The sequence below is a fragment of the Pleurodeles waltl genome, chromosome 9 (assembly GCF_031143425.1).
Source record: "Pleurodeles waltl isolate 20211129_DDA chromosome 9, aPleWal1.hap1.20221129, whole genome shotgun sequence".
Lineage (NCBI taxonomy): Eukaryota > Metazoa > Chordata > Amphibia > Caudata > Salamandridae > Pleurodeles > Pleurodeles waltl.
The window spans coordinates 1,052,861,773-1,052,877,842 of record NC_090448.1 but is presented as its reverse complement, the minus strand read 5'-3'; the positions used below and the strand labels follow the sequence as shown (position 1 = coordinate 1,052,877,842).

Here is a 16,070-nt window from a genome sequence, read left to right as displayed (position 1 = left end):
CGCAAGTCCACTGTATACCACTCCATTCTATGGTACTCGACACTACATGTAACACTGTTCCACTGTATGCCACTTCTCTCTATCACTACACTGTAAGCCAGTACACTCAATGTTATTCCACTCTACGCCACTCCACTGTACACTACTCTACTGTATGCCACTCCATGCAACTACTCTACGCTATTCCACTGTATGCCATTACAGTCTACCCCACAACACCCTACACCACTGCACTCTACAACACTCCACTCTATAATATTCTATTCTACAACACTCCACTCTATACCACTCTGATGTATGCCACTACACTGTACCTCACTCAACTGTACGCTACTCCACTCTATGCCACTCCACTCTAATCCACACCAGTCTATGCTATTGCACTGTACACCAGTCCGCTCTATGCCACTGCACTGTACAACACTCCACTGTATACTATTCCGAGTATGTCGCTCCACTTTATGACACTCCTGTCTAGGCCACTTCACTGCACACTCTACACAATTCCCTGTATGCAACTCTACTGTATGCCACTCCACTCTATGCCACATCACTGTACACCACTCTACTATACCCTATTCCGCTGTACATCATTCCACTGTACGCTATTCTACTCTACACCACTATGCGTTCTTCTAATTTACACTACTCCACTATACGCTATTCAACTGTATGGCAATCCACTGTACACTGCTTCACTCTATGCTACTCCACTCTGCGCTACTCCACTCTGCGCTATTCCACTCTACCACACTCCACTTTATGTCACTCTACTAGTCACCACTCCCCTGTATACCACTCCACAACACCGTACTGTACATTACCCCACTGCATTGTACCCCACTTCACTCAATGCTATTCCACAGAAAAAAACTACACTCAACATCACTCAACTCTAGGCTTTTCGACTCTATGCCACTCCACTCTACCCTCTCCATTTTATGCCACTCCATGGCACCCGCATCCATGCCACTCCACTGTTCACTATTTCAGTGTGTGCTATTTTACTCTACACTATTACACTGTATGCCACTCAACTCTACGACACTCCCCTGTACGTCACTCCACTGTACACTATTCCACTATCTGCCACTCAACTCTACCTCACTTCACAGCACTTCACTTTATGCTATTTCTCCATATGCCACTCAATTCTATACCACTGCAGTCAACGCCACTCCACTGTACGTCAATCAACTCCACAACACAGCACTGTACACTATTCTAGTCTACGTAACTCCACTCTACCCCACTCCACTGTAAACTATTGCACTGTATGCCACTCCACTGTCCCCAACTACACTCCATGCCACTCCAAAGTGCTCCATTCAACATTATACTCCACTCAGCAACAGACTATGCCCCTCCACTGTACCACACTATACTCAAATGTATAGCACTACACTATACAACAATGTACTCCTGTTAAAACAAGTATACAGCATGCTACTTTACTCTATAACACTTTACAACACTCCACCCAACTCCCTCTGCGCCGCTCTACCATACTCTACACTGTGAGACACTACTCCACTGTGGTACACTATTGCACTTTACCCGTCTCCTGTACGGTACTCTATGCCACTCAGCTATACAGTCTAGCTCACTCCATCCTACCTACTGTAACATACTCTATTCTACTACACTCCATTGTACAACACTTTGATCTACTTTGTGTCACTCTACAACACTTTCCGACACTCTACAATACACCCACCACTCCACTGTTCTATACGCCACTCCACAACACTTTACTGAATACAAAGCTATTCCACACTACTCAGCTCCATGCCACTGTACCCTAGAGCATGCCACTCCACTCTATGCTATGCCACTCCACTGGACTCCACTCCACAATACTTTATCCCACTTTATGGCACTCTACAAAACCACACTCTACAAATCTCCACTGTACCACACTCTAATTTGTTCTATGTAACTCCACTCTACAAGACTCTATTGCACTATATGAGACTATACTACACTCTGCCCCTACACTACACTGTACAACCCTCTTCTCCACTCTATGCCCCTACACCCCAGTATACAACACTGTACAACATTTTCCAACACTCTACGACACACCACTCCACTGTACTGTACAAGATGCCACTCCACTTTATAACACTGTACTCAACTCTACACTATGACTGTCCATTCTAGTGCACTCCACACCACAGTACTATACAACACGCCACTGGACTAAATAACAATTTACTCCACTGTACGCTACACAAATTCATTCTAGCCTACACCACTCTACTCTACGACTTCACTCCACTCTACCCCACCCAACAGTCTACTCTACGTCTCTCCACTCTACACCACTCTATTGCACGGTATTCCACTGTAAGCCACTCCACTGTACCACAACCCACTGTACTCCACTCTACTCTATGACACTACACTCTATGGCAGTACACTGTTAAACACACTCTTCCATTCTACTGTATCACACTCAACTTAATGACACTCAACTCTGCAATTTGGAACACATTTTTATTAAAAATAGAACACCATTGAAATTCAATGAAAAAAAAGGTTAAACCTCTGTTACAGTTATGAAAAGTTTACTTATTCTTTCCATACAAACCAAACCTGCAATACACAAACATTACAAATTCTAAAGTAATAGATACCCCTTAAATGTATAAATTACACACTACCTTTAAGTTAATATTACATTATTTATGCTGTAAACTTAGATTTAGAACTTTAATTTATAATTTACTTAACACCTTCAAATTATTACAACTCACACACCTCCATACACAGTGTATTCACCTCAGTAGCCACACTACATTAACTATAACTCGTACCTTCTCCATGCACTGCTTATACCCTTTTATAACTCCCTCCCAAAAACTCTGCGATGACTGCAGTATCGCAAACATCTACAACTTCACAAACACCAACCAGAACCCAGAGATCTCATCGCTAACCTGCCCCTCACCTTCCAAAACAGCCACCAGAATGGACAACCATCACATGAGAAGATAAAAAGACGATCATACAGACCATCCTCTCAGGGGCCCCAACAGATCCATGCCCCACCACATCTACAACTTCAGAGCACATCCAATCATTACCGACCTCACCCACATCATCAACACCACCATCACATCCGCCACACTCCAGGAAGACTGGAAGCATGCAGCGATCAAAGCCCTCCTCAAGAAGCCATAGGCCGACCCAAACCAACTAAGAAACTTCTGCCCGATCCCCCGCTCTCCTACCCTGCCAAAGTGATAGGGAAGGCCATGAACATGCAACTCACAGACCACCTCAAATGACACAAACCACAAGACTGAAATCAGTCAAGTTTCAGTAAAAACACAGCACCCAATCAGCCCTCATTTTGGCCTCCGACAACATCCGTACCATCATGGACCGAGGAGATACAGCAGCCCTCATTCTCCTCAACCTCTCCACGGCATGCAACTCTGTCTCCCACAGCACACTCGTCACAAGACTACACAAGATCGGAATCCAAGGACCGGCACTCAGACCGATCTGGCCCTTCCTCACAGGAAGAACTAAAAAAGTTAGGGTTCCCTCCCTTCACACCAGAGACCGAGAACCTGATGTACGGAGCTCCCCAGAGATTGTATCTCAGCCTGACCCTGTTCAACATCTACTTGACTCCACTCACCAACATAATCCAATCCTAAGGCATCACCCTTAACCCCTACGGGGCCAACATCTAACTCATCCTCTCCCTTACGGGCAAAACTACCACCACCAGAACCAACTTCACCAATGCCCGACCCTGGTAGCTGAATAGATAAGAACCAAGGGCCAGAAGCTCAACTCCAACGAGGCGGAAGCACTGGTCTTCAGAAACAAGACTTTCCCATGGGTAGACCCCATGGTGGATGACAGAACTAGGCCCAATATCAACACCCACCAACCACCCTAGAAATCTGGGGGATCATCCTGGACGAAAAACACAACATGACAGCACAAGTCAACTCAGTTAGTGCTACCTGCTTCCACATCCTATGTATGCTAGTTCTTCAAGTTGCTGCCACAAAACAAACAAAGAGTCACACAAGTACTTTTCACAAGCTGACTTGACTAAGGCAATGCACTACTACACCATAATCAACAAAAAACACCAACACAGACTTCAGATAAAACATAACATTGCCCTAAAACTCATATTCAACCTCCATCCACAAATGCAGCCAATTCAAACTCCTCATGCACATTACAGAGCTCTGCACAACATCGGACCGGCACACCAAAACAACTGCATACACTTTCACGAGCGTTCTAGACACCTACACCCAGCATCACTCACACTCAACAGCTAGCACCCTCCCCCCACCCCCGAAGTCCACAATAGTAGATCAGGAGGTTGCTTGTTCACACCAAAACCATGGAAAAACCTCCCACAACACATCAGAGTCTCCTCCTCACTTCCTGAGTTCCGCAAAAGCTGAAGACCTGGCTCTTCAAATAACATTGTGGGGACCACACACCTACACAACTGCTCAAGCACCAGGATACCCTCACAGATGATTAGTGTGCTCTACAAATCGACAGGAAATAACATACTGCAGGAGGCCTGACACTATCTCTGGAGACCTAGGCTTTAGGAGTCAGTTGATCAAGTGTGGAAATAGGGAGATTTTTTATCTTATGAGAAGGGTGGCGACCACCTCCATCACCTCTATGAAGGCTTGTGGAATCAAACTGGAGGACCGCAAACAGGTAATGCATAGATACCACCATGAAGCTTAGGCACTTCCTGTGCTATCACAGAATCAGTATGAAAAAATATGTGTCCCACAGACCAATGGACACTATTGAGTTACAGGTGAAGCGATAGCAACTTGAGCTTTTCGTTGCATAGGAACCAGTTCAAAACCATAAGGGCTAGAATTGGATGAAGGCTGCGGTCCTTCTTCTGGGCCAGAAAGCACCAGTAGTAAAACCCGCACTAGTTCCTGATCTGGCACCAATTATTTTCTGGAGTAAGATGTTTACCTCCCACTGAAGGATATAGAGGTAGTCCGCAGAAGGGATCGAAGACTAGGGGGAATGAGTGGAGGGACGCGTTAGAAGGGTCTGAAATTATGGTCTTCCAGGCTTGTGGAAAGGAGGATACCAATTCTCCAAGAGATGTCAAGTGCTCTGAGGAGAGGGAACTAGAGCTGCTTCCCTGTTGTGGCAATAGAGGAAGAAGAGGTGGCAGGATGGGAGAGTTAAGGCTTGGCCTCTACCCTTTCTGCGACCCCAAAAGTATTAAAACAAAGGGTTCTGTTGCTCTTGGCCTTGCTGTCTGCAGTGAAATGAGAAACCTCTGGTGAAACCCAGAAATTTTCTAAATTGTCTGTAGTCCCGCTGCTGGGTTTGGAATCCTAGAAATTTAGCAGTGGCTCTACTGTGCTTGAATCTCTCAAGGGCCAAACCTGCCTTTTCTTGAACAGCCTTGAACCATCAAATGGGAGGTCCATAAGGTTGTCTTGAATTTCAATGGAGAAACCCAAGTTACGCCATGAGGCATGACACCTTAAAGCCACAGAGGTGCCCCATAGCACTTGCTACTGAAACACCCATGTCTATGCCTGACTGAATAAACTGTCTTACCATTGCTTCACCATCACGCACAAGCTCTGAAAAAATGTCCCTGCAGGTAGTGTAGTAGGTTGGGATAACCATTCGAGCCATTTCCCACAGGGCATGGGAGTACCAACCCATTAAACATGTGTTATTAAGGGAGTCAAAGGCCATACTAGGTGCTGGCAAGTGTTTTTTTGTGAAGTGCTCTATTTTCTTAAGATTTCGTGTCGAAAGGAGTAGTCCCAGTAGATCACTCTGAGGAATAGGATGCTTGAACCATTAGGCTTTCTGGCGAGGGAGGTAATCTATATCACCTAGCCACTAGTCGAAATATGGCAGGAGCAGGGGTTTGTTTTTCCCAAGCAGCCATGACTGGTTTGCTGATGTTGAAGGATACCAACGATTTGATCCCTGAGAAGTGGGGTGTAAAACGTCTGTCAAGATGTTAAATTTTACATCCACAGTCACAGGTTCCAAAACTTCTGCAGTCTTCTGTACAATGGCATCATATGATGTGATCTCTGGTGGAGGGAGGCATGTGGGGGGATGCAATTCCAATTCTAAACCACTGGCTTCCCTTAAGACCAATGTATCAGGGACCATAAAAACTACCTGGCCATTCCCATTCTCTGTGTCCTGTCTTGGGTCCTCCAAGGGATCTGAATCCCTCTAAAGAAAAAAACTTCTGTTCTTTCACAAAACTCTGTGCTTCCATTGTGGATCTGTGCACAGGGTCTGGTAGATCGATGAATGATGGAGGGGCTACTGCTAGTGTCAGCGTGTTTGGAGTTGGAAATTGTACCGGTGTCAGCAAAGGTTGATCTGCCACTGGAGAGATGGGGAAGACCCTGTCGGAACAGTTAATATCGGAGATGGCTTCGGCCTCAGTGCCGGAAGTAACAGAATGGGCAGCAAGGGCAGGAAGGGAGCAGAAGGAGGCGAGGGAAGATCTGCTGACAACATCCCAAATGGTCAGTTCATAGAACCCTTGGGGTCCAAAGGAGCTGCAGAGGGGATAACTGCCCTGCAGAACACCTCAAAGATAGCTGTGAGGAACAACGCAGGGCCTGACTCCAGAGTAGGAAACTCCAAGTAGGGCTGGCATGGCTGAGTCCTGGATGCGAGAGGCACAGGTGTTGATGGCCCTAGGGTCGGCATCAGGTCCAGAGAAACAACAGGTGCCACCACCTCTTGGGGTTTAAACAAATTCTGGCTTCAAAGACGAGTCCTGAGGCTTAGGGAGTGTCTGGCTGACTTAACTCTGACAGCCTAGAACTGCTCAGAGTTGTGTCATTGGTTATTCTTGTGTTTGCATCAGAAGGACTTTGAGGATGGTGACTTCAGTGACTTCACCCTTGGGTGAGACTTCCTCCTGGTCAGTTGCCTATCCTAAGCCAAGTCCATAAAAAGCTTGGCCTCCTCTTTCTTTGAGGGCCTAACTCACAGCCTCTTGCCATGCTTTGACTCCCAGCACCAAATACATATATATCACAGCTCCGCACAGTATATTTGTCCATCACAGTCCTAGTAGGACTTGAAGCCTGGCCCCTTGGGGACGGTTTCCCTCCTGCATTGAAATGCTTGCATAATTTGATGTAAAATAATCGAAGGAGAGCAGACTGAACGTCTAAATGCAGCAAGCCCCAGAACTGCATTGATGGTGCAGAAAAAAGGGAAAGGATGTTAGGGTGCCAGTGGGGGTGCTTTATGGGTCCAGTGATATCATAGTGGCATCCTTTCAGGCGCCAAGGTGGAGCCAGCACCCCCTACCAGCATAGAGAGATATTGAAATGTTGCCTGGGATACTCAAACTGTGAGGAATCTACAGGAAGAGGTATCCATCAGAACTATAAATATAAGGTATTTACCTGCACTATAACGACCCTCATAATGTAATTACCCCTGATGTAACCTACTCTGACGTACTGTCTAAAATGGAACAGTGGCATACTTTGCATTTTACTTAAGAATCCCTTTAAAAGCAACAAAAAAACTCCTTACCTTCTAAGCTGTCCGCAGAGCTTTCCTTCACCATTTCAATACCGTTTACTTCAAATTCAGTCAGGACAGTCCCACCAGCCTCTATAATGTCTGTTGTGAAGGCGCGAGCCACCTCTCTGTAGTTCACAATGCCGGTATGTGGGGAATCAAGCGCCATTACCCCCTAAAACAACAATGCAGCAGTAGTTATCAAAAAATGACGACTGCTAGTGCTCTATTCATAGGAAAGTGAACCTTATATTTTAGAAGAGTTCACATATCTAAAGCACGTCACGCATCTAACACTTTTACAATTACAGATCTTAAGACACTACCCTAAAACGATAAAAAAATATCAGAAAGCTCCAGTTACCCAGTTCCATGCCCCAGTAACTCATCCAAGACAGTTTGTTTTGGTGCATGCTGAGATCTGTAGTTCTGTTTTACCTACTATAAAACTATGATAAGGATAATAAAGAGCAGCTCTGCTGGCCACCCATAAAGAGCAAATATAGGGAAATAAGTGGCGAAATGAGTTCAGCAACATGGCTCTTAACCCAGTGCCAAACACATAGAGCTTCTAGATACGCACTGCTCAAAGTGCTTCCATAGAAACCCAGATACAGCTGGCATTTCACTCAATGTACCCTGAGAAAACTTCCCCTCCTATCTCCCCATCTCTGGCAGTCATTCTTGCTTCGGATGAAGTGCAGAATGACCAGTCTAGTGAGAGACCCTAATAATTATAACATTCTGGTCTGAACTGACCAGCACAATTATTAAGGTGAAAAATAGTCTCTTTGTTGTGGATCAGCTTCTGCAAAGGTAACTTTCGCCCACCATACAGGAGAGTGGTAGCTCAATGAGTGCGTCAAAGGGATTGCAATGCTTCTTTGAATGGATTTGTTTTTAGTTTTTTGTGATTTGGCCCCCATTTTACAGTGGGCCACGAGATCTGGGCACAGTGCATTCTAGAGCTGAGAGCCCAACTTGTGATCGATCTTACCTGATGTTTCTTACGGCTGCAATCAGCTTTTCTTTGTTTTTTCTCAAGTTATGGCTTGGTGTGTGTGTGGTGAGAACAGTGCTTTTAAATATTTGGGACCTGAATACTCCTGAGATTTGAAGACTTACATAGAAGTTTGAATATCACTTTCTGCATCATTGGTAGTCAATGAAGGTTTTCAAGGGACGGTGAGACATGCACAGATTTCTTCAAGTCGAGGTAGCATCTGGCAGCTTGATCTTACAGACGCTGTAGTTTTGCATTCTCTTTCTTGGGGGTTCCTAATCACACTAAGGACCTGGTTAGTCCAATGGAGCAGCAGGAGAATCCTTCTCAGAAGCATCTTATAGATGATGGTATTGTTAATCTACGTAGAGACTTGATGAGCAAAGAGATTATCTGGAACCATATTCCCATATTCCTAAATCTATTATTTTTAGCGGAGAAAGTGGGGTTCCTTCCGGCTAGTTTGGCCAGATGCACAGTAAGCTGTTAACTCCTTGGTCTCCCACTCTAAGGATTTCAGTTTTAGAGCAGTGCAGGCCTAGTTACCTTTCCTTCATGCTCCGAGCGAGTACACATTTTTCGCGCTTGAAAATTCAGTAAGATACAACTACTCAGACAACTCTTTGTGAATCAAACTCTATTTGTCCCACTGTAATACATTTTTCATATGTCCCCCTATGCCTAAGAATGAGAAGAATTGTCCAGTAAAGTGTTTTGCTTTGATTTTGCATCCTTGTACCCCATGGATGACTGGCAGGAACAGGATGCTGCTGCATGGAAAAATACAAGACTATTTTCTGACCTCAAGAAGCATTAAAAGGTTGGAGGCAGAATGGGAACAGGAGAAAGAGCAACACAATGAAAACATCTTCAGCAGGTAATGGACATCTCCTGGTTGGTGGATGCCAACTTCAACTTTTCCCTCTTTGGCTGATAAATAGGAATGCCTCCGAGGCTCCTTTTTGCAGTAGTGATCTGTCAGATGCATTCAAATGTCATTCTCTTCACAATTCAATCACGTTATTCAACTACTGATTGACGATGCTTTTTTATATCATCACTGAACAATCAGCAAGCATCAAATCATTCTGAACCGCTGTCGCTGTTATACTGTCTCTTTGAGCAAGAGTGCCAGCGTTTATCTGAAACTCTAAATCGGTATAACTGTATTTGTTATGCATTTTGTTGGAAGCCAGTTCACGTCATGGTCCTGCACAATTTAGCTCTTCTATCTTGAGGACAGGAATTTGAAGCTGATCTTTATTGACAGATGCTTACTCTGATAACTATAACTTTACCTAACAGCTATCCTGTTCTCATATTGAGTAATACTACAACTAAGGCAATTTACTGACTGAGTTCCAGATAATGGAGTAGTGTCCCGTCCTCAAATAAGAAAAGGTCAAATATATACGAAAAAGAAGAAAGTCTCTAAGACATATTGGTAAAGGAGTCTATTATACAAGGGAAATACCTATAATCAAATACTGTATTTTCCACTTGCATTAGGTCATGGATTTGAACCACTTACTTCTAGAGAGTGGTAAAGGCAGCAGAAATGATAATTCAATGTCTTCCAATCTGGTTGCATATGAAGAAATGTCTGATCCTCACTTAACCTTTGAAATAGGACTACGGACCACACTGCTTTGCTGAGAAGTTCCTCCTCTGATTGCCAGGAGTGAAGGGGCCGTTTGGCTGCCAATGATTATGTGACTCGTAGGCACCTTCACTACTTTGATGGATGACATGTTGTGTGTAAATCTTTCACAGCTGTGCAGCTAATTTTTTTGCATTTTCTAATACTACTAGTTGCAAAAGGCTCTCGAGGTAACCTACTAACTACACATTCTGTGCACAGTGGTGAACAGGCAACCAGGAACTATTTGCAAGCTTATCCTGTTCCTGCCTGCCTTCTACTCTTTCATAAATCCCTCTTATGTTCATCACTGCTCAGGTATGCATTACCGACTGCTCCCTCCTCAGAAGCTACCATTTTGGGCTTATGCAATAGGGTTCACACCATGTCAGACGGCCATGCCAAAGGCTCCACAGCTTACGTTTATTCTCAACAGGAAAATAAGACGTGATCAAAACATCTAACCAGTGAAAAAATATATTTTACCTAATATATACCTCATGCAAGATATACATTCTCGTTGGTAAATGTGCACATTTGATAGTAAATTTGATTCTAATCCCTTAGAGCGGCCTTATTGGTTGGATGACCGGAAGATCCCTCAGCTGACCCAGCTGTGAGAGCAGCCAATTCCTCCTCACCTGCTAATGACTTTTCCTATACGACCAGTCCATCCTGCTTGAATTGTGTATGTGCAATACAACTCATTTTTCTAAAACCGTTTTTGAAACAGCACATAAGCGTGCACCGCATGCATATTTTAACTATTACTACAAATTTTCAGGAAATACGTATCATTTATCAGAGTTGGTCCAACAATTACGTGTACATGGATGGGCAGTATGAGACAATTATGAAAACGTGTTCTGAAGAAGAACAAATCAAGTGTTAACCTCATTACCTATTTTTAGATGGCAGCAGACAAACAGCTTTTTGTTCACATGTGTGTGTAAAGTGTATTTTACCCAAATCAAAATGGCTGCGAAAGGGCAACATGCCCAACTGGATAAATACATTCACAGTTGTGAAACTCACAAACACGCCTGAATCGGGGGATTTAAATACCGGTGCACGGATTCCTACGCTGCTGAGCAATCCAGCAAAACCAGTTGTTCCTGACTCCATGTCATATGGTGACATGTTAAAGAAAAGCCTCTTTAACTTCCCTTGAGGCTACACAGACCTGCACGAGCAGCTGTTGCCTTTGTGTAGCATTAACAAAAACTGAGCTTGTTTCACTCAGTAACGTTTGTAGTATCTAAAGGTGTGAAATGATTAACCCCCTACAAAACAATATTTAGGGGCCAACAAAGGTTTGTCAGGGACCAAGACATACATAAAGGTTTCAGACGTGCGCTGCACAGGGGAGCCGGAGTGAATGGTTAACACAGAACTCCAACACCGTCGGGAGGCGCTTTTTGGGACCATCTTACTAACAAGGTTAAACACTACTCTATATTTTAATCTAGCAGGCGATGGGAAAAATGATGTGCTCCAGCAAACACGGATGTGTGTTTGAGTCAATTAAAAGGGACAGCCTCCCTTTGTCTCCTTATTACGTGATGCCAGAGCCCTAACACTACAGAAATGGGTGGCAGACAACTGAAATTTGCAGTAGCCTGCCCTTCACCAACAAAAGTCTTCTTTCTGCCAATATTTCTGTCTGTAAGACAGACTCAGAGTTAGTCTCCTTTTCTCTTTTTACTGCTCGTTTGACATCACCACACAAGCCACGTCTACCCAGCGCCCCGGGGAAACGTGCCCTTCTACCACTGCTAGCGGAGACAAGCCGGAAGGGCAGAGCGCGCGCAGGTACTTCTATCTATGGCTATTCAGCTGTAAACCGACAGGTGCGACAGGGGATGGCTGGCTATACGCTCACACCTCTGCCCCTTCATCACAGGAACTGCGCAGCAGGCAGATGGAGACATGAGTCAGCCCCAGAATACTTGTGTGCTGGGCCATGCTGCATTGGCACTTTCTCGCCACGATCGGCAGAGTAGTCCCTGACCCCTCAATGCTGTGACTAAACTGCCAGCCACAAATGACTATTCAATCACAAACATCTCTGTCTCCCTCATGGAGTATGTGCACAGGCTGTTCCCCCATCAATGATGTTCTGTGTAGCCGATCCCCACCGCCTCACTCTATACCTTAATCTCATCCAGAATTCCTTAAATAACCGAAGGGCTCAGCTACACAGGACGAGAACCACCAAGAGCGAGCTAGAGAAACTATGCATGTGTATGAGGTGACATAAAAGTAAAAGGCAACAGATTTTCATACCAAAATGGTGCTTGATCAAGGGTTAACAGTCTAGAAACTGCTCAACCAGACTACATGGGGGTAACATGTGCCATTGTTTCAGACAACTGTCCAGCATGCCAATTGTCACATATTGTTTATGTAATATCACCATAAACTGTATCAATTGGCATTTATGGTGACATGCAAGCTAGCAGACATGCTTTATTGTAATTCCCGGAAATGTTGCTTTGCTATGCAAACATAATCTCAGTCTCTTTCTTCCCAGGGGCCGTGGAAAGACAGGCAATCTGTTGGACCGGGTCCTTTTTGCAGGGTTATCCCCAAACATTTGCCTTCTTTCTCCTATTTTTTCTGGTCTGTTTTTGCTGCTTTAGAACGCTGGGCACCTCGCCACTGCTAACCAGTGCTAAAGTGCATATGCTGTCAGTCTTAAATATATTGGTGATTGGTTTATCCATGATTGGCATATCTGGTATACAGAAAGTCCCTAGTAAAGTGCACCAGAGGGTCCCAGGGCCTGTAAATCAAATGATTCAAGTGAACCTGCAGCCTGATTGTGTCCACCACATGAGTAGCCTTGTAAACATGTCTCAGGCCTGCCACTGCATTGTCAGTTTTATTCTGCCCTTTTGACCTGGCAAGTGCACCCACTTGCCAGGCCTAAACCTTCCCTTTTACAACATGTATGTTACCCCTAAGATGGGCCAAAAGAAGCCTCATGGGCAAGGTGCAGTCTATTTAAAAGATAGGACTGGTACTGGTGTGTTTTATATTTCCTGATAGTGAAATACTGCTAAGATTGTTTTTCAGTATTACAAGACCTCTCTCTCCAATAAGGCAACATGGCGAATGCCGTGAAATATCTTTTAAGTTTAATTTTCCATGAGGGGCAGACAGAGATATGGAATTTAGGGTCTCTAAATTCACAATTTAAAAATACACCTTTTGGTGAGGTTGGTTTATGAATTGTAAGTTTGAAAATGTCACATTTCGAAAGTGGGCATTTTTTGCTTAACCATTCTGTGCCTCCGCCTGTCTGGGGAATACATGCCTGGGTTAGGATGACAGCTGGGCTGTTGGTGAATTCACTCTAGACAGTCACACAAAGGGAGCTGAAGTGTGCCCTTCATTTCCTTTTCCTGATGGGTCTTCATGAGCTAGAAGCTGACCGGTGCACCTGAATAGGGTTATGCCTGTCCTCACACAAAGCAGTTTCCAACCCCCTTGATTGTGTATGGGCACAGGGCAGGGAAAGGCAGGGTCCTGTGCACTACAAAGACTTCTCTTTGATGTTTGCCTCCTTCAAAGACTAAAATGGGTATAAGTACTAGACCTCTGACACCACAAGTTAGAATCCTTCTGGACTGAGGACTTTCTGCCAGGGAATAGAGCTCGATGCTGTAGGAGAGACGGTCACTCTGCCTATTGCTTTGCTGTGCTGGCCTGCTGCTTCGGTCCTGGGAGTGAAAGGACTGGACTTTGCTTTCTACATCCTGCTTCCACTAATTCTCCAAGGGCTTGAACTGAGCTTGCCTCCTGTTAAGAAGTCTCAGGGACATCGAAGACTTCATCTGCCAGCAACTGGGCTTTCTTGCTGAGAGTCCTGACTTGCCAAGTGGTGCCAAATCTAGTTCTTGGGCCCTTGGAAGTGAGTTCTAGTGCAACCAAGAAAAAAAAACTTTGCTGCTGTCCAACTCTGTGCTGCTGCCTGCTCTGGAATCGTGGTCCCTGCTGAGTGCAATGGCTGCGACCGAGGCTGCAGGCCTGATGCTGCCACAGTGCCTCCAAAGTCCACCACAGCGTGAGTCTACAGCGTTGTGTCAGCGACATCTGTGGCACCCGGCTCCAACTCAGCGCAGCACCTGTAGCCCCGTGGTGGGATCGCAACACCGCAAAGTCAATGCCTCGCTTCTAGACCAGCTGGATTCATCCACCCTGTCTTGTCGTAAGGAACCGTTGCCTCACCGCCAACGCTGCATCACCTTCCCTGCAACCATAAGGAACCTACACCTCACCTCCCCAGTGTCAGTAAGAAACTGACGCCACACCAGCTCCAGCAACGCCTCATCTCCCCGACTCCATGCAGCGTCTGTTTCCTCATCATTTTCCAAGGTACTGTACCTGGGGTCCGTGTGACTCTGTGACCGGTCCACACTCCCTTGTGAGTGGCATCGGACTGTTGGGAACACCTCTGTCAAAATGCAGTGATAGCTCCAGTTGTAGCTACTGTGTTTCTAAGAGCTATACTAAGATTTAATCTTTGAAATTTTGAAACTTTACTTGTGTATGTTGGATTTTTGTTGTTTTGGTCTTCTTTTACTCAGATAAATATTGGCTATTTTTCTAAACTGGTGTGAAGTAGTTGTGTGGTGTTTTCACAATGTTACTTTTTGTGTGTGTGTGTGTGTGTGTGTGTGTGTGTACAAATACTTTATACATTGCCTCTGAGTAAAGCCCGGCTGCTTGAGCCACGCTACCAGGGGAGAGAGAAGGGGTTCTCTTAGCCGACAAGAGTGAGGGTCCCTACTTGGACAGGGTGCAAACCACTGCCAACTAGAGACCCCATTTCTAACATTGGTGATCAGCGGCGAGGATAGGACTTGTATTTTTACTTTATATACAGTGATTGGTGTATACTATGTCCATATCACAGACCATTAAGTACTAATACACTGTTTCTCCTTTTTCTACAAATTTGGTCATTTTTCTAAAGTTACTCCTGCTTCTTCTAGATCACCTTAGAACTCTGTGTGGTTGTTGCACCTGTAAAGCTTTGACAGAATAGAAATTAACTTCTGGCACCTAAAGATCTATACTATGAAGGTGCTGAGAGTTTTCTGCAAGGGGAGGGGTCTGGCTGTGAAGAGGAGATCCACAAGGCAGGATCTTGAGACAGTCCTATATTGTTATGAAGTAACATGCCGGGTAGCAACACTATCAGATGACTGTGGGGAGGACCTCTCTGTTAGTTCAAATCACTGCCAACTAGAGACCCCATTTCTAACACAAACGTACACATTTTCCTGCAGGCCTACTTGTAGCATTTGATTACAGGCCCTGGGCAGACATGGTGCACTGTACTAGGGAGTAATCAGTAAATCAGATATGCCAATTATGGATAAAGCAATCACCAATACATTTAAGACAGAGCATATGCACATTAGGACTGGTTAGCAGTGGTAAAGTGCCCAGAGTCCTAAAGCCAGCAAAAACAGTCCAGAAAAAAATAGGGGGAAGAAGGCAAAATGTTTGGGGATAACCCTGCAAAAAGGGCCAGGTCCAACATAACCCCCTTCCAGCCTAAAGCCAGAGTAGACCAATCAATACCTTTCTGGACTTCCCTGCTTAGGGAAATAGAGAATGGACCCTGGCCCACAAGCAGGGGAGTGCTCTAGTTTTACGCCTTTCTGAACCCAGTTGGATTCCTTTGTCCATTATCTCACGGCCCAATAAACTAACCCATGGGAAAGTGGGGTGATGTAACCCCAGGTAACTGGCACCATTCGTCCACTCTCCCTCCCACCAGTTCAGGGGTGCTATTCTGAGACTGGTCCTCCAGCCCAGAGTCTGTACCCGGAGGCCAGACAGAAGTCGGGGGTTAAT

General features: G+C 45.0%; 1 protein-coding gene across 1 annotated transcript in view; it reads right to left on the bottom strand.

The window, feature by feature from the left end:
• The window catches only part of L2HGDH (L-2-hydroxyglutarate dehydrogenase), a 108,140-nt gene that overhangs the window by 66,677 nt on the left and 25,393 nt on the right, over positions 1–16,070 (bottom strand). Inside the window, exon 5 of the mRNA XM_069208690.1 lies at positions 7,570–7,732. Within this exon, the coding sequence (XP_069064791.1) occupies positions 7,570–7,732 (163 nt within the window). The remainder of the gene's footprint in view (positions 1–7,569; positions 7,733–16,070) is intronic.